General features: G+C 38.3%; 1 protein-coding gene across 4 annotated transcripts in view; it reads right to left on the reverse strand.

Annotated features, from left to right (window-relative positions):
* DPP10 (dipeptidyl peptidase like 10) overlaps nucleotides 1–19,896 on the reverse strand; it is a 1,476,327-nt gene that overhangs the window by 93,575 nt on the left and 1,362,856 nt on the right. For all 4 annotated transcript variants that reach the window (XM_073241336.1, XM_073241338.1, XM_037017060.2 and 1 more), the window contains 2 exons: nucleotides 19,461–19,581; nucleotides 8,958–9,112 (listed from right to left, as the gene is read on the reverse strand). In XM_073241336.1, coding sequence (XP_073097437.1) covers nucleotides 8,958–9,112; nucleotides 19,461–19,581 — 276 coding nt within the window. The remainder of the gene's footprint in view (nucleotides 1–8,957; nucleotides 9,113–19,460; nucleotides 19,582–19,896) is intronic.

Here is a 19,896-nt window from a genome sequence, read left to right on the forward strand (position 1 = left end):
CAGTTTTGCCACAAAGCTTCCGAGATAGTCCCCATATTTTTAGACAGGTCTTAGCTCAGGACCTCAAACAGTTTCATCATGATCACTCCAAGTCCACCTTATTATAATACATAGACAATCTTCTACTCTGCAGTCTCTCGTGAGAACAGTCTCAACTTGATACTGCCTCCCTACTTAACCTTCTAGCTTCCAGAAGTTACCGAGTATCCCCCGTCAAAGCTCAAATCTCTTCCCCTCCTGTCACTTACCTCAGATTCCTTCTATCTCAACAAAGAAAGTCCATTACCTTAGACAGAAAATGGCTCCTCTCTGACCTGCCCATTCCGAAAACCAAGACAGAAATCCTTTCCTTTCTAGGCCTGGCTGGGTATTTTAGAGCATAGATCAGTAACCTCTCCCTGCTCCCTGTTGGCAAGACCCCTATACGACCTTAGCAAGAGCCCCCCCTAAAAAACCATTATCCTCCTCACCGCGACACTCCTTCATTAAGCTCTGTCAAGCCCTTGTGGAAGCCCCAACTCTCCATCTTCCTGATTTGTCGAAGCCCTTCTCATTATACATTCATGAGAGGTCCAGTCAAGCTCTAGGAGTCCTAGGCCAATATTATGGCCCATCCTTTGCCCCAGTAGCTTATCTCTCCAAGCAATTAGACCCCACAGTTCGGGGATGAGCCCCCTGCCTATGAGCATTAGCCGCTAGACAGCTCTTGCAGAAAGCAGCTCATAAACTGACATTCAGAGCGCCCCTTACCATTCTGTCCCCACAAAACCTAAAAGATCTCTTAACCTACAAAAGTTTATAGACTCTCCCTCCCTCCAGACTCCTGACCTTACTGTCCTCTTTCCTCCAAAATCCCGTTCACCCCCTTTGCCATCCATACCCAAATCATGACTTTTTCCTCCTTTACTGTGCTCTCGATTTTTTCCTGTCATTCCTATTGTCTTCCCCGCCACCCCAGCCTCCTTTGTATGGTGATTCAAAGTCAGACAGACTTACACACAGCATCAAACAAAAGTTACTGCCCTCATTGCCACACCAGACTGCCCTCTGAAAAGCTGCTCTGAGCCTTTATACCTCCACTTTCCTCCCTCCACTGAAGTGTTCACTAGCAGCTACCCTTATTCTCCCTACCTCTGCTTCCTCTATGACCAAAACCAAGCCTATTGCAGGTGATGGCCAGACACCTACAGGAGATATCCCTACTAGTCTTGTGCCATTCACTACATGGGTAACTTCCAGTACCCACAGTATTACTCCTCCAACCGTTTCATGAAGTATCCCAATGGCTCATTCTCCTTATCAATCCCAGATCCCTGGGACTCTCGATAGGCCGCTGGAGTCACAGCCTCAGTTTACTACGGGGGGTCCTCGACCCCCCACGGCACCCTTCATATCTCTCGAAAGTATGTTCCCTCTCATTCCCAGATCTCTCAAGTTGCATCAGATATCAGACATTCCAAAAAAGTCATTATCCAAACTCTTGACGGAGCCTCTTCATCTTATCCCCGCCCCTCTTCTCATTTCTCCTACTCTTTGTTACAGCTCATTCAGGACACCACCATCTTTCTCAACCACACCCTTAACACTGCCAATTGTTTCTTGTGTGCATCACTACAGTGCCCACTGCTGGCCGCCGTGCCCCTTAATATTTCCAACTACTCCTTCCATGCAGAAAGACAACCCCTCTGCCCCCTGGCAGACATACCCCTATGGGAACCAGAATACGCAGATAATCTCAGCATCCACCACTGTGTAGGCCCAACTCCACCCCCCTCCAGCGCACTTCACTGCCTCTCTATCTACACCCCTACCTCCGGCTCTAAGACTTTTACACAACCAGGACACTTCTTTTGGTGTAATGGCAGTCTTTTCAACTCACTACCTCTCAACTCCGATACACCCTGCATTCTCGTCACCCTAATCCCACAGTTAACACTTTACAGCATGGCAGAATTCCTTGAGCTCCAACCTCCCTTGCCCTCACGCACAAAAAGAGCTGCTTTCCTTCCCATCATGGTCAGTAGCTCTTTGATCACCTCAGCCATTGGGGCAGGGTTTTCGGGAGAAGCCTTGGGTCACTCTCTATGGGCAGTTAGAAATCTCAACGCCAAACTTGAGGGAGCCCTGACATCCACTGCCTATTCCCTAGCCTCTCTCCAAAGACAGGTCACTTCGCTAGCTAAAGTCACCCTTCAAAACCGGCGGGCCCTAGATCTGCTTACAGCCGAGAAGGGTGGCACCTGCATCTTCCTCTGGGAAGAGTGCTGCTATTACATCAACGAATCCGGCATTGTAGAAACTGACATCACCAAACTCACTGACCTTGCCTCCAGCCTCCACTCTGCTTCCAATTCCAACCTATTCTCTTCAATACTAACAAACCCCCTCCTCACCTGGCTCTGGCCCATTGCAGGCCCCATAATAATCATTCTTCTCACCTGTCTCTTCTTACCCTGTATAATACAGTTCATCAAATCCCAAGTCAGAAAAATCTCTAATCAATCTTTCAACCAGCTTTTACTCAGGAACTACCAGCTTCTGGCCACAGAAGATCCCTCACCCTCATGTGACCTCCTCACCACACGCTGAGATGGACCCCTCTCTCCACTGGAAACTGTTCCTAGAAACAATAGCTGCAGACGCCTGGCTCCTGACACCCATATCCTCTTAGCACCATTGGAATCAACAGGTCCTTGACCTATAGTTACAAAGAACCTTCATTAATTTCCAACCTGAAGAAGTCCACATCTACTCATCCTTACTGTGGGGAGTCCTATCAACCCTTTCCTCCCAATCCTCAAGCCCTCACTCTCTTCTCCGCCCCTGTTCAGCAGGAAGCAGCCAGAAAGAAAGCAACATTCACAACCCCATAGAGGAGAAAGGGGGGAATGAAGGGCCCCCACCAGTAAGATGGCAAACTTCCGGCTTCTCTTCAGGGTCCTTGGTTCCCGCCGGCGCCACCTGAAGCCCAATCACCTCTCGCCCCCCTCCCAATCCCAGCACCTAGCCAACAGCCACCAGCCCCGTTGAAGTGACACCTCAATCAATTCATGCCCCTTCCTATATAACCCAGCACCTTTCCCTAATAAAGCGGAACTCTCCAGTGAATTGCTGCTATGTGTTGCTCCTTTCCTTTCAAATATCATTGTGGTGTGCCTGAGGTTTTAAGAGAAGACTACATGAGATACAAAGAAAGACTAGAGTATTAAACATGAGTTGAATTAAAAGACCTGACAAGAATCTAAAGGGAATGATAAAACTGACTTAAAGGTGACAAAAATAAACAAACAAGCAAAACTGATTAATATTCAAGGAATTGGCATGTTTATCTAAATCAGGACAGGAAGCAACAGTACGTTTTTACAATAGACAGTAATAGCTCCTTAAGAACTAGTGTTAGGTTATTTATTACTATTTGTTAGGGTATAAAAAATGACAAGCATGGAGGGGAGAGCAGAGGGATGAACGGGTGGAGCACAGAGACCTTTTAGGGCAGAGAAAATGTTCTGTATGTTACCATAATGATGGACACATGTCATTTTACATTTGTGCAAACCAATAGTATGTACAACACCAAGAGTGAGCTGCAATCCACACTAGGCACTTTGGGTGACTGGAATGTGTCAGTGTGGGTTCATAAGCTGTAACAAATGCCCCACACTGGTGGGGGATGTTCACGATAGTAGGCTGTGCATGAGTGAGAGAAGGGGGTAAATGAGAATTCTTTATAACTTCCCCTCAATTTTACTGTGTACCTTAAACTGCTCTAAAAAATAAAGTCTTGGTGAATAAAAAATGACTAACACTTCTCTGGAAATGCATCACACACAGGTCAGAAGTTTGGAGCCCAGGAACAGACTCAGCAAAGTCCTTTACTATAACAATACAGGGCTATTCAGTAAGATTATGGAAATTGTTCATATAGTAAAGGGCTTCCTGGAAGAGAAGTTATGAGCCTGCCTCACAGAGAAGAGTCTGGTGTCAGGTTTTGTAAAAGCTGTTCATTGCTCTAAACCCTCAAGTGCCTGGGCAGGGTTGTGTTAGATGTGATATTCAGTAGGGCCATTCAAAGTGTTGTTCCAGCATCAATCAGCATCACCTGGAATCTTAGAAAACAAATTCACAGGCCCCACACAGACTTGTACTCAGGCTAAATCAGAATCTCTAGGTGTGGGCATGAAAATCTGTATTTTAACTTTTTAACATGATTCCTAGATAACTATAATTAGTATGCAAATTTTGATAGAACACTGATGCATATGTATATAAGTTCATATATATATTTGGCCCTCTCTGTGTGTGTGTGTATGTATATATCTATGTCTATAGATAGATAGATAGATGATAGATAGATAGATACAGATATAGATATAGATATAGATATATATAGATATAGAAATAGCTGTAGATATATAGATACATATACACATATCCATAGCTATATCTATTTATATACAGCTCAGTGGCTATCAAGGTTAACCTGCATCAGAATCACTTAGGGGGCCCCGAGGGCTAGTTTTATCCTGATTGCTGAGGCCCACCTCCAGTATTTCTAGTTTGGATAGGACTTGAGAATCTGCTTTTTAAACAATAACCTCAGTAAAGCTGATACTACTGGTAAAAGGACCGTATTTTAATAACTGGTTTAGCTTAATCTGTGAATCAGAGAAAGCTCAGTCCAAATTTTGATTGTCATGGGCAAGATGTTAAAGATCCTCATGTATTATTTTATTTGATTATTGTGGGTAAAATTGCAATATTTCCAGAATCTCTCACCTGGCCTTAGTGCATCTCCATATAAATAGGTTTTTCTCAGGGGTGGAGAAAAGTAGCCTCTCCATATCAATAGGTAATTACAAGGGGGAGTGAGGGTATATCTGGACAGAAGGGGTTGGGTGGGGTTGCTTTTTGCAGTTGGGTTGTGAGAGACATGGTTGAGCAGAAGTGGATGACTGACTGTAGCCAATAAATGGGTTTCTCCTATTTTATTTCTCCCTTTGGCTGATTTTGGTTTCAAAGGTAATTTGCCCTGGGCTGGGAAAATATTTTCCCCCAGAATTACAGTTATCAGAATGAGACAATACTTTTCTGTCACAAGTCAGAAATTTTGAGACAAAATAGGATTTCTTTCTGTAAAAATATATCATGATTTTGTTATATGAACTAACAGAAAAGATGATTTATAAAAGTGACTAAAATAGTATATAGTAGTGAGTTTAAAATGATAGTTATGTACAAGGAACTTTCTTTTCTAGTTAGTGAAAAACTCTGTTTTTAATCTTTCAATAACTAAAGGAAAAGAAAATTTTGATCTTCTTGACAGTTCTTATCAATGATGCATTATTTTATGACATATTTTGTCAAATACATACATGTTTATTACTATATCTTAAGGCATTTTTTTTCATGTTCATAACACTATAAACTTATACTTGTATAAGATCACCGATACCCCAGTCAGCTTCTACATGAAAACAAATTAAAAGTTGTGTACAGATGTGACCAATTTTAGACAAAAAACAAACATCAGGATGTTTTCAAAATTCAACTGTCCAGCATTCTATAATCTCAATTAGAATTTTATCTTCCCATAGAAATTAAGTGCACGTTGCAAGTTCACTTGCACTTCTTAATATTTGAATCATTTCAATAGTTTGCAAATTAAAGCGGTTCATCTATTTGCTTTTTACAGTCACATTTGCCACAAAGAATGCAAGTGCACAGAATCTTTCCTCTATGATTCTGAAACACAAGCTTCAATAATAATTAACCTTATTTTACTGGCAACTAAATTGTCATTAAACGAGATAATGTTTTAATTAAGAAGATTAACCTGAGGTTACTGAGATAGAACTGCGCATCCTTTTTGTGCTGAATTGCTAATGATAGGGTCTTTTAAGAGTTCTAAATCATGCTGAATTAAGTAAAATACAAATATATTTGTGTTATGTATTTCATTAGTAAATCTACCACTTTGGATATTTGCTGCACGCATTTTCATCTAGTTTAATTTGATGTGCAATTTAGTGTGAACTCTGTCCATTATTTCAGTGTCTACAGTACCACTTTTTGAAAGTTTAGTGCCTAAGAGCAAATCAAAATAATACATTTTTAATGGAAGAACTAACAAGTTTTTTTTTGTAAACCAGAATACAAAGTAATGAGACTTTGAAAATTCAAGGAATATACTCAAAATGATACTGAGATTTAACCTGAGAACAAGGACTAAACCCCAGACCTAGTTTCCACAAGTGCTACTGTCTTAAGTACCTGGGGAAGTATTCCTCCTGACAGTCACCTGAGGACTTGGCATTCTTTCTCTCAGCTTTGGACATTAGGATATCTGTCTTTTCTTTATTTTTATCACTCCTCAATGGTAGTTATTCATTCACACTCAGGACCTTCATCATGTATTACATACACCATGTAGGACATACATCATGTACCACATGTATATATGTATATTTATAGCAGGTTTGAGGCTCAGAATGTCTACATATACTCACATATAGCTAAGTCATTAGTAAATGGAGCAGACAGAATGCCACATTTTTTTTTGTTAACTTGACAAGGAGATATTTTGATTCCAGCTGTGCTTTCTGAGATATAAGTTAACCTCTGGTAGTTTTATAGAAAGGAATAGAATCAATAAACTTAAGTTATTTCCCTGTTCTTAAAATAACTGTGACTTTTATAAAAGGATGAGCCTTTTAGAAGCTAAGTGTGCATTTATAAACAGAGGCAATTGTGAGGAGGTACAAAAAAAAAAAGTGAAAAGTCTCTCTGAAAACATAAAAGCTATTATTAGCATGCATGTGTTACACACCTAATAAATAAACATTATTTTATGCCTAGCTTTACTCTTAAGAAATAGTAAATAATTAATCGAATAATAACTTATTAGGTAATAGCAAAGTGTCTGGGTTTGTCAAACTAGTATCTTTTGAATTATTGCTGACACATACGAATCCTTTCAGATATTTCTATTTGTCCATTTGCTTGTCTCAGTCATGTTAACATGATGAGGCTTAGGAGTGTCCAAGTTCAAGCACCAGGAGTCCATCACTGAGAAGGCAAACTTGAAGATGCAGCTATTGGCTCTTATGTGAGAATCCTAAATCCCACTTCTCTCAGGAAATGGATTACAAAAAGTTGTCCCTTCTCTGGGGCTTATGTTATTCCCTTTGTGCAGTGTACCAGTGAAAAGCTTGCTTATTAGCATATGCTTTTCATTATATGCCCCTTCATTTTATGTTTGTCAGGAGAATGTTTATCATCATAAGCAAATCATATGAGAATTGATACATTTGAAAAGTCTTTTCTGTTTTTTCTGGGAAAAAGGTGCAAGTATGCTGTTCAGGCATGAACAGTCTTCCATAATATATAATTAAATATATTTTAGAGAACTCAAATGTACTTTTCTTGGAGTACAATGAAAATCTCTTGGTGAATGTGAGTATTTGTTGTTAGGCCAAACTTTGCTGTGTGCTCCTGGAGAGTACTGAGTACGGTGCCTCCTAATCCACGTCCGGACAAGATTCTAAAATAATATTTCTAGGTCATGTAAACAGATTCCTCTCAATCCTGCTGTTCTTATGAGCAGTAAGTCAGTCATTTAATATGGAAGTCATTCCATGGAAGGAAGATAGGATGGAGAGAAAAAAAAGATTTCACAGAATCTCACCAAGGAAACACTCTTCTGATTTCTACTCTCATATTCAAGCCTTTAAAAAAAAATTTCCACCTTGGATAACTTGAGCTGGTGGGTGAAAACAAGGAAAGCTGTTTCCTGACCACGACTTCATTGCAAGCATAGAATAATTATTGTGTGATGGGTCATTTCATTTGTCCAGTATTTTGCCCAGTTAAGCCAATGCACAAATTGAAAGGTATAAAACTTACTGGCTTGGGAAACAGAACTCATAAAAGGAGTGGCTAAAACAGCTTCTAAATTAAATCATCAGCCATCTCTTCACTAATTAAGAGCTAACATGTATAAAGGAGAAATTAAAAAGTTTTGTGTAAGACATCTTCATATGATTAATGCATGGGGGCCTCAATAATGAACCTTTTTATGGTAATATAAATGGGGAAATACATTTTTAAAAAGGAGACCTTAAATAATTAAAAATGGCATACAGTAGAAAAACCAGTTCTATTACAGATGTTTTTACATTCTGCTTCCCAGTATTTTTTATTTGGAGATGATTTTTGTATTTGTCTTATTCAAAAAAACCAACTTCATGTATCTTAGCTATGCTCTACCCCAGCACTTTATAAAATATGTTCCAGAGTATGCTCTGCCAAAATAATACTGATGTTAATACTAATACTAATAAATTCCTTATGCATAGTCTATTCTGTATCAGTGACTTTTTATGTTTAGTCTATTCTTCATACAGATTTTTTATGCTTCGTCTGTTCCTCACTGGAGATTCTTTATGCTTAGCCTCTTCCTTAGAGGAGATTTATAATGCACAGTAACATACAGTGTATTAAGTGCTCTAAGAAATCATCTGAAAGAAGCTAATTTTTTTTTTAGCTAATAATTTCCAATTTGTTTGACCGTAGAACTGTTTCCCTTTAACACCTATTAACTAGATTATAACAAATATTAACAAATAGAATAGACTTTGGAGAAACCTTTGATCTGGTGGTAGTGCTGGCCCTTAACTCTTCTCACCCTCTTTTCAGCTGGGAGGGAGAGTGAAATAAGAACAAGAGCATCTAAGTGAAAGAAATGCAGCAAAAGTGTAAATTCTCACACACCCCAATCACCTTTACCTGTTCCTACCCACACACTGTGTACAGACTACTGCAAGCTCGAAACAATGAGTCTGTCGATGAGGGAAGCTTCTTTTTTTCCCAAAGACATCTTTTTCATGAGCCTAAAGACTATCAATCAAGTCACTGGTGCAGAGAGAGAAGGAACAAACTAGCACCTCCACATGACTTACCTTAGGATATGGGTACTGCTTTCCTTTGGGGTACAACGCTCCAGTAAACTGAGGGATAACCATGTTAGGCACCAGCGAATCATTTATCATCAGGAAGGCAAGCCTTTCTCCATCTGGTGACCACCAGTGGGCAATGTGAGAATGCAGGAGTTCCTCTAGAATAAACAAGTGTTATTTGAAACCTACTGTAGAGATGTGGGCTCAGTCACCCACAAACATCTGTCCTTGAAATCTCCATTGTACATATTTATTTTTATACAGGGTATTGGATTTTACCAACTGCATGGAGAACTCTCTGAGTTACCCTTTTAATCCCAGGAAACAGAGGAAGGAAGAATGAAGCAATGAAGGTAGGGTTTCATGGATTGTTAGCAGTGTGAACAGAGGAGATGAAAACACAATTGGAGTAAAAAAGAATGAAAACAGAAATTGAAGACCGAAATATAGCATAAAACCATAGTTGTGTCAACATTCATTCATATTTGCATTTAATCACATTTCCATCCATTCATCATCAAACAAGATGAATACCCACTAGACCCATTAAGCTATTTTAAGCTCTAAGGAAATAGAGTAAGAAATATACTGGATAGCCTTCACATGACCTCAGATTCACTGTCCATTTTTCTACACCCACTTTCTGGCTCAGAGAATTAACCTGTGTGAACTACACTGACAGGACTCTTATGCCCTCTAGAGTACAGCTATTTTGGTATTTCGGCAAGAGATTAGAAGGCGGAGAGTAATGTCAGCATATTTATGCCCTTGGCTCTACCCTGAAATGTCAGGCTCTTGCTGTGTTTTAAGTTATGTTACTACTCCTGCCAATACAACCTCCTCTACAATTGTTTTCCTTTTGTTCCTGTGGTGGCTCCTCTCTATGGTCACAGGGGTAGTGATCACTGGGCTGCTACTAGTCCAGATTTTACTCCTGTCTGTTATAGTTTCCTTACAACTTCACCTTTGAAAATGGTCTCTGTAAATAAACGCAGGCTTTGTAATTCCTCTTCAAATTACTGAGTGTGCCAACTCTTTTCTTCTGGGGTCCTGACTGATAGAGTGAGTAATATCAGCAATAGAATCAGAAAGATACTTTCAATTTATATTTTTGAATTAGTTGGAGATATATCTATATCATCTCTATATATGTCTATCTGTATCTACATCCAGGGGTAATAATCAACTTTCCAGGGGTAACTGGCACATAGATAATCAATAGCAAGAGATGTAATAGTGAGTAATCAGGTTATCAGTGGTGATGACATGGAATGAAATGCAGATAGAAAGGAAAGGCATTGGGAAGACCACTGGTTGTGGCACTTCACTTGCTACAACAATGCTAACTGCAAGGATTGTAAAGTGAAGTTCACATGGTTATTTTGTCACCTCAGATAGATGACATAGGAATAAACAGAAACTGAACTCATGATGGTAAAATTAGGACTACACGAAAGGTCTCTGTGGCATCTTTATAGAAATCCCTTTCTTCCGTAGTGGCAGGGCAGAAATGGCCGAGGTCCTAGAGAATATAATAAGGGCTTCAGAGCTGCAACACAAAACAGGGGCTCAACTCCATTTGTTTTTTAAAATTAAGGTAGAGATACTAATATGGACGAATTGGACCATAAAGCATAGGAAAAGGATGCTTGGGTAAACATGTGCACTATACCTATGCTTTCTGGACCAGCCTCAAAACACATTTTACAGTAGAATGTTGCTATATGTGTCTAATTTTATGACTGAATATTTTTGAACCTCAGAACTCCCACAAGTCTTCTTGCTAGCAAAGGCCACCTCTGTCCAAGACAGCCAGGCCTCCTCTGCATAAAGGCAGAGTGCAAGATGAATTCCTGTTATGTTTGAGAGTCTGTATCCCTAGAGAAGAGATCAAGTACTTTGGAAACACTGGGAAATCTCTGCTAAAGTGAGAGAAGATTCATTGGGACTGTACTTCTGCAAAGCTTAAGAGATACTGGGCAATTTGGACTTTGAAGAATAACATAAACCATAGTCATGTGTGCTGCTGCCCTGTTCTGTTTCTCAGGTAAGCTGTAAAGCTGCCAGTTCTGAATAGAATCCAAGCAAGAGAGGGCTGTGCAGTAGATCACAGCCATGGTACAATGTTCCCTACCATCTCTACCTTGTGACCCAACACATACAATGGTGATGTAAGTGTCCATGGCAAACAGAGATGCTGTGTGGAGCTTCTGACATTCACCATATGACTATCAAAGCACTGGCATCATAAGCTTTAGAGAAAGGCCATTTCCTTCTGTACTGATAAACAGTCTCTATTTCAAAAGTAGCTCTCTATTGAGTCTGGCAGGAACAATTAGCCTGACCGTGGGCTACCAAGTGGCAATGCGACCTAAACTGCCCATCATGGAATGGACTGAATGTTAACTGGCTTATATTCCACTCTAAACAGAAGTGGTATATATGGGACTAGAACATGTTGAGTGAACTGCCCATAGTATTGGATCCCCCACTTTATCCTTTCGCTTCAATACCTCAAGACATGTTTTCCAATACAAGCTGGCAGAGGAGTGGATGCAGGCCTGGTGTATGTGCAGGTTTGTATGATGTACTTGAACACTCTGGAACTGGTTAAGGCTCTGTATTGTAATCTGACTCAGGAATGGCATTAAAAGATGATAATAAACAAATCCTCTCAGTTGGCAGGCTTTTGAATAAGATTTTTAGTTTTCCACTTCTTGTGGAAGGAGATATGCCTTGAAGCACAGATCCATCCTGACTCATGCACAGTAAATAATAAACAGCCACCTAAGCAGGAATATAGAAGACTAAAATTAGAAAATTAGTGACAATGAAGTTTAGGGAAAGACAAGTGTATGGACTTATCAGAAGGGTTGAAATGTGAAAATATTAGCATCCTACTTAATGTCGACTGGCAAGGGAGTCTCTCAGCAATCAGATGGACAATGTGACTACTGTGTGTATGTCTGTTTGCTTCTGGCTTCAACTATTACCTGCCAATAATAGTGAGCATCGCTAAACTCTTGATAAGGCATTATTTCCCAGCAGTACCAGTTGGCTACCTGATAGCAGGTTGATTATACGGGAACCATTCTGTGAAGAAGGGGTAGCACTTTATCTTTACAGAGATAGACACATATTCTAGGTACGATATGTCTCTGCTATCTACGGTCTTAACAGCGCTGCTGTTCATGAATTTACAGAATAATTTACCCATTAGCATGATAACCCACCTTATGTCACATCCAAAAAGGAAACATTTTACAGCAAAAAAAGGGTAATAGGCTTGGACCCATTGAATACATTGCTATCATTCTCCATTAGATGTATGTGCCTGGCTTGAAGAAGAATGAAACAGCTTTCTCTACCTTGATTTTGGCACTTTTTGTTTCAAAAGAACCTTGAAGTTGGGGAGTCACTCTACAGCATGCACGTGTCTCTCCTGAATAATCAGGAAGGACAGAGCTTTGAACTAAGGGGTAGAAATGTAATGTTCTCTTTCACTATCACACCAATGACCCACCAGACACATTTTGTTTCTTGTCCTCATGGTAATGAGCTTGGTGGGTATAGAAGCTCAGATATCTAAGGACGAGTGCCTCCAGCAGGGAATATAGTTACAACTCTGTTCCTCTGAATTGGTAGCTGACATTTCCCCTTGACCATTCTAGGCTCAATAGGACTGGGAAAAAAAAATGACAGAAAACATAGTCACTTTGCTGAGTCTAATGATAAACCCCAGGCATAAAAGATGTCTTTACTGTACAATGCAGGGCAAGGAAGAATATATTTGGAATTTAGCAGATTCACAAAAACTCCTTTGTCCAATTCCATTTCATTCCAAATCCACATTTCTACATGCCAATTTTCACTTCAATGGAAAACTGAAATTGTAGCAACATCATTAAGAAAAAGAAGCAAAGAAATAAGATTTGGAGGGAATGAAGTTTTGGTTTGCTCTACCAGGTAAATACCTGTCCAGTCAAAATGCTGGCAGAAGGTAAAGGGAAAAGGGAATGAGCAGTTGACAAAGGGAGCTATGATTGCCAATTTAAGCTATATGGCAAGCTTATTTCTTTTCGTAATGAAGGCATTTTCCCCAAAACCTTACATGAAAACACATCTTGGCTCTAGTGATAAATTCCAGGCAGATAAAGAACTGGACTAATACCACTCTACAATGCAACAGCAGCAGATGGGACTCTGCACCTCTGCTGGGGACACAATCTTTGTATCTGAGTAATAAGAATTCTCCCATGGTCTCTGAGCTTGTTGGTGGGGCTACTATGAAGCCAGAGAAATCAAATGAAGAGAAGAAAGTCAGTGCATGATATTCATTTCCTTGGTTCCCACCTGTCGAAATCATGTGGATCTGGCTGTGCACCTCAACCAAAACTCAGAGCTTCTACTTGTGCCAACTATAGGATTCCCTTCATCCACTTTCTAGCAACAGCTGCCTTCCCTTCCCACTGTAGATGCAGATGTTAATGGTGGAAACATTAGAGCCACAGTTTGCTCCACATTGCTTTTCTTTGATAAGTGGCCCCTTTGTAGTTAAAACTGTCAATACTATTTTTAATGTGCCATTTTGTCTTTACAAGTAAGTTACAATTCAGAGGAGGAGATATGATTTTTCCGCATGACACACTAAGGGGAAAAAAATGCTAAATGCCATGTGAGTGTAAATTTGAAGTCTTACAAGACTTGAAGTTACTGAGAGATAAGATTGTGTTGCCTGAAATCAACACTCAGGTTTTCTAAGAAGTGGTGCCATCCTAGTTACTGAAATAGGTGTGCATTCCAAAATTTTAGGATACCATTGAGTAGACTAGATTATCACTATGCTAAAATAGCAAAGTAACACACAAGGTTATGTGACTTTTGCCAGGTATAAAAATAAGACTAACTTAAATGGGAAGGGAAAAAAAAAGGAATCTTTAATATGCATTTGTTTGAGCCTTCCTGGATAAGGCACACACTTAATTGCAACTAACCAGACTTTTTCTTATGGATTGAATCTTCCTGTGTTAATTATATTATTTACAAACAGTGTATTTTACAGGTTGCATTCCATTCCATTTTAGTGTGGGTTTGGATATTTATCGTCTTTATTACACTGATTTAGAAAATTTCACTGCAGAGCACATGGAGTTTTCAACACATTGTTTTATATCACAGGTACTTAAAAACATAGCCTCAACACAAAATACTTACAGAAAAATAACTAATATGTAACCACTGTGTTCAGAAAAACACACTACTCTGAAAAGTAAGCTGATTTTATCCATTCTTAGTTTATCAACTTACACAGATAGGATTTCCTAAGGATGCTACTGCCAGCCCTTTGGGTTTATGCTTGATTTGTCTCCTTATTTTCTGTATTTTACTGTCAACTTTCTTGAAGACACTGTCTCTATTCATAACCTTCCCAATTCCCATTTACACCTCCATCCATTGTAATTCTGCTTCTGGCACCACCAACTGATTGATTTTGTTCTTGTCAATTTCTGTAGCAAATCCAAGAGTTACTTTGGAATCCTTAGCTTGCTTGACCTCCAATGACTCAGCATTGTTGATGAGCTTATCTTCGTCTGGTTTCCATAGCTATATCTCTAATTATTTTCTTTTATCTGTCACAGTCCAGTTTTACTAGGATTTAGTAAGTGCTCAATAAATATTTGTTGAATCAATGAAGGGATGAATGTGACTTTCTCTATTCAAGAGAAGACAGAAAGTCTTAAGACAAAAACAAATCTTAATATTTGCCACAACATGGATAGAGCTGGAGGATATTATGCTCAGTGAAATAAGCCAGGCAGGGAAAGACAAGTACCAGATGATTTCACTCATTTGTAGAGATAACAACAAAGCAAAAACTGAAGGAAAAAGACAGCAGCAGACTCACAGACTCCAAGAAGAGTCTAGCAGTTACCAAAGAGAAAGGGGGTGGGGAGGGCAGGTGGTAAGGAAGGGAGAAGGGGATTAAAGGGCATTATGATTAGCACACATAATGTAGGGGGTCATGGGGAAGGCAGAATAGTACAGAGAAGACAAGCAGTGACTCTACAGTATCTTACCACACTGAAGGATAGTGACTGTAATGGGGTATGTGGGGGAGACTTGATAATATGAGTGAATGTAGTAACCACAATGTTGCTCATGTGAAACCTTCATAAGACTGTACATCAATGATACTTAATAAAAAAAATAAAGAGAGAAGGCAAAGAGTAAAGTGAAACTAGGCATTTTGCATTGTTCTCTTTTAACAGCAAGAAAGTAACACTATGAATTTGTTGATAAGGATGTTTATCTTGTAAATGTTTTCTATCACTTCTTTATTGTCATTCTTAAAGCTCAATGCAAAGACCATTCTCCAGAATTAGTTATATTTATACTTCTATTTAGTATGCTGACATGTAGTTCTATTTGTATTTCTATTTACCATGCTCCAAATGTTTCCTTATATAATAGTTGTTTACAGTTTTTCACTCTACTGAGTTGGAAATACCCAAAACATAGAAATGCTTATTCCCAATTGCATTGCTCTCAGATAATGGCTGACAGATACATGTGCTCAATAACTGTGGGATTGAATTTCAAAGAACTCCTTAAAAATATATTAATAAATCATTTGGGCATATTAGTTGCATTATTCTATATGCTCAAATAATGGAAATGTTAGCCATTTGTTCTTCTATTTAATAGATTCAATAATTTATAGACATTTTCATAGCTGTAAACTTGGCAAGTGTGAACTTCACTTTTTTTTTTTTAACAAACCACTGATCTGGTGCTTTATTTAGTTGTTACCAAGTTAAATACACCAATTTATATGAATAACATTATATGTGTTTTGTGTAAATTATATTTAAAATGATGTTTCTTTTTGAGCATGATGTTTTACTTTTCTTCTGAACTTCAACTTCTTAAAAAACATTGTCTTTTACTTGCTTTTACTTTCTTTATGAACTGAATAATACTGAAATAGAGACAAAGATTTAGGATGACATTTTTAAAGATTTTTAAAGACTAGACATTAGTGACTGTGTTTAACAGCAACAAATGTGCACACGGATTGGCCTGGTCCAGAAAAGATTAAGCCATGCTCTTAAAATTTCACATAAAAACATTTTATTATATTTCCATGTGACTTGCTCTCCTAATCTTTTTTTCTATGACATTTACAGAAAGCAAATTTCAATGAACAAAAAGTAGAAATGTTACCTATTACTTGAGTCTCCCACATATACTAATTCACATTGTAACTGATTTCTTTAAAGTAATAAAAAAGGAAATCACACTAGAATATCACACACATACTGTTGGAGATCATATGCATTCATGGCTGACATCACTGTGTTTTGGTGGGTATGCTAAAGGGAAGGGAAGGCCTGGAATCTGGGAGCTGGGCCAGATGGAAAATTAGGGTACATGTGAGACTATGGAAACACAGGTTGGGGGTGGCAGGCAAAATGCTGAGGGAAAAATCAATGGCATCTTAATTGCCTAAATCCCTCTGCCAGACTGTAACATTGATTCCATTGGTGAAGCAAGAACTGAGGTAAATCCATGGACAGGGAGGGCTCAGAATCTTTGGATGAGAAAACCAGTGAAATCTAATGGCTCCATGATGCATGTCATCCCGAAGGGAACAGTGAAGGGCACTGTACTGTAACACATAGGGTAGATTAGGACTAGGTACTGGCTTTGAAAACACACATTCAACAGCCAGCTCTGTCCCTCATGAGCTCTGAGGCCATGTTCAAGTCACCTCTCCTCCTTGAGTCTTGGTTTATTCAGTAAATGATCAGATGTACAGCACTGTGAGGATTAAATCAGATAGCGCATCTATAATTCCTAGTATAGCTACAATACAAGAGCCCAAAGGATTGAGTTTAAACTGAATGGCAAAAACTATAATTTTTCCATGTCCTTTAGGAAGTGCCAGTTTATAGTGTCATCACAAAAGGTTTTGCTACCTGGTTGTCCTGCCTGTCCCCCAGGACACAGCTCATTCTCTAGCCAGATCTATAGATTTTTATTATCCAATTAAGAAAATAACCTTACTTGTCAGGCAATGATCTTCATTTTCGGTACAATTTCCTTAAAAAATGTAATGCAGTAAGCTATATGCAGTATCACCTAACGGACAAGGAGATGACTCTTGTCATCTTAATAAGTGCTCAACACATTTTACATTGAATATACTCCTCGTTGACTTAAACATTCTTTGATGTTAAACATCACATTTGCTCACCCACTGTAGCACGCCAGCACACTGTGAAGCACCACTGTTTCCAACAATGATCCTTCTCCTCCCTGAAGTCCTGTACTCCTTATGAATGCCTGTTCACATTTTTACCACCACTACTCACTAGTGACCCAAACCAGGGGCCAAAGGATCACTTGACTTCTCAACTGCTCCATTCATTTAACCACTAAGATCTATCGATTTTCCTGCCCCATCAATTTCAGAATCTTGCCTCTTTACAGCTTTAACCCTAGTCCTATTTCTCATTATCTCTTGATGGGACATAGCAAAAGCCTTATAGCTGCTTACTGGTTTGGTCTGCTGTTTGATCCCAGCATTGCCCTATAGCCAAAATAATCTACTTATATAGAAAATCTAATCTTGACACTCCCTACTTGAAAATCTCTATTAGTTTCTCCATTTACTAGAAGAAAAATAATCTTGCAATCCCAGATTATTTTTAAGGTCACTATCCCTTGATTCTTGCTGCATTTATTTTTCTCAAATTTTATGCCTCAATAATACCAAGTAAATTTTAGTTCCCTAGGCACACACCATGTTATTTAACCCTTCTATGTTTTTGCAACCTCTTAACTCTTGCTTGAATTTTCCCTCCTAGTTTCTTCTTAGGTTGCATTTCTTAATCTTCCAGACTTAAAAAAAAATTAGAGGGTTTCTCCTTTAGGAAAATATTTGCAAATCCTTAGAATGGGCTATCTCACTCCATTGTTCTATCCTGGGTTTCCTGTGATCTGATGATTTGCCACACTGCATGGACAGGGTTTCTTCATCTGTCAGGGTCTCACACAGTACCAGAAATATTTTGAAGATATAAGACGTATCTTACCTAGCTTCTCTAGGTAAGAGACGGTTAGCTCCTGCTACCTAGATTCTTAGAACTACCCAGCTTTCAAGTTTGTTTTCCACCTTTTTCTTCAATTCATTGGGCCATCTCAGGTCCCTCCAATAATTTATCTTTTTGAAATGAGAAAACCAGAGTCAGCTCTGACAGTCTTAACCAAAGGACCCTACTTATCTACTTGTGTATTTTAACTTTCAAAATTTCATAGAATATGTCATATCATATGCTGATATTTTCCACATTATCTCTTACTACTCCTCAGAATAAACTGTGGTCTCTAAAATCTTTCATTATTTGATGCTGGTATATACACAAAAATATATTATAGATATAAATATACATGTACAAAAATACACGCAAATCTAGTGACTACACAGTCTCTTTAATAACAAAAGAGCTCTGCCCAGGAAAGTTTTTCTCTTAATGTAAGGTCCTGAGCACAGAACTTCATTTTCTTCCTTAATATATCTCAACACCTAGAGACAAGTATTTGAAACACAGTAGTAACTGTAATCACATCTGTTGAGTGAGAGAATGAATGAATGAATGAGCAAAGCGATTTGCCTTTCTTAGAGAATTAAAAACATGAACTCTGAGGTAGAAAGACTGCATTTGCCAATATTGCTCAAGAAATACATTTTTCTTTTCTGGATCATTCTTAGCTATAATTTCTAGTCAGATAGACGAACTTAATTTAAATCTTGATGTATTTTGCCAGGATCAGTTGCAGAGTCTGAAATGTAGGTATGCAACTCAAGCTATGAGTATTCCCTAGGACATCTGTATCCAAAACTCAGCTGATAATATGTACATCATCAAATTGAATAGAGGTTTTCAGCACCTGATTTCTTTTTATATTCTGAGCAATTACAAAAACACTTGATTCAATAGTTACTGCAAATAACTTGCTAGGTTTTATTTGGTTCCCTATGCATTGGCTTTTAAAGTGTGATAGAATGTTCTTAATGGGGATCACTAAAATCTAGTGGCTTTCATTTACTTTTTGAACAGTAAAGGTTAGTGTTTCTTCTTTTCCACAGTCATAAAAATTCAGCATCTAATAAAAAAATGATCTAAGGTGATCATTCACTTTCATTTGTTAAACATTACCAAAAATAAAATCTAACTAGCTTGAACAAAATGCCTGTATATACATACATATATATATATATATATATATATACCAAATGTGGAGTCATGTAAGTAGATGTAAACCACAATCAGTCAGAATATCAGCACACGCAAAGATATGAAACAGGAAGGCAATTTTGAGAGGAAATGAGAAGAAAGAGTGCTATAAGTATTGTTCTGGAATGAACAGATTTTTCTTATAGATTTTGTATAAAAATATGTCATTTGTATTCTTTTGAAACTCTAAATCTACTCAACTCACCTTCATATAACCAGTCAGCAATGCCATTAAAAATAATTCCTTCTTTTCCAGAAGATGTCAGTCGTAATGAACTGCTTTTTATATCAGGTTGATAGTAGATATTATTTTCAAAAATATAAATCTGGATCAGGAAACATGTAAAACAAACCAAAAATCCAACATATTAGGAAACTTTTTTTAAAAAAACTTTCATATTACAGAAAAACAGCTGAAGAGCTAAGTGTTGCATTATTTGCCTGATTTAAATTTTTTATTTGATGCATATATTTGTATTGCTTTCAGTTATTAATGGCTGTTTCTTTCCCTATTGTACAATATCAAGCTATCATTTAGAAATAGCATAGTACTCAGCATTGGAGCTTTAAATCCATATTTTCAACCACAATTTTTCATCCATTTAATAATCTCTTGCTCATACCACAAAACTGATTTGGGT

Source organism: Manis javanica, chromosome 7 (assembly GCF_040802235.1).
Source record: "Manis javanica isolate MJ-LG chromosome 7, MJ_LKY, whole genome shotgun sequence".
Classification (NCBI taxonomy): domain Eukaryota; kingdom Metazoa; phylum Chordata; class Mammalia; order Pholidota; family Manidae; genus Manis; species Manis javanica.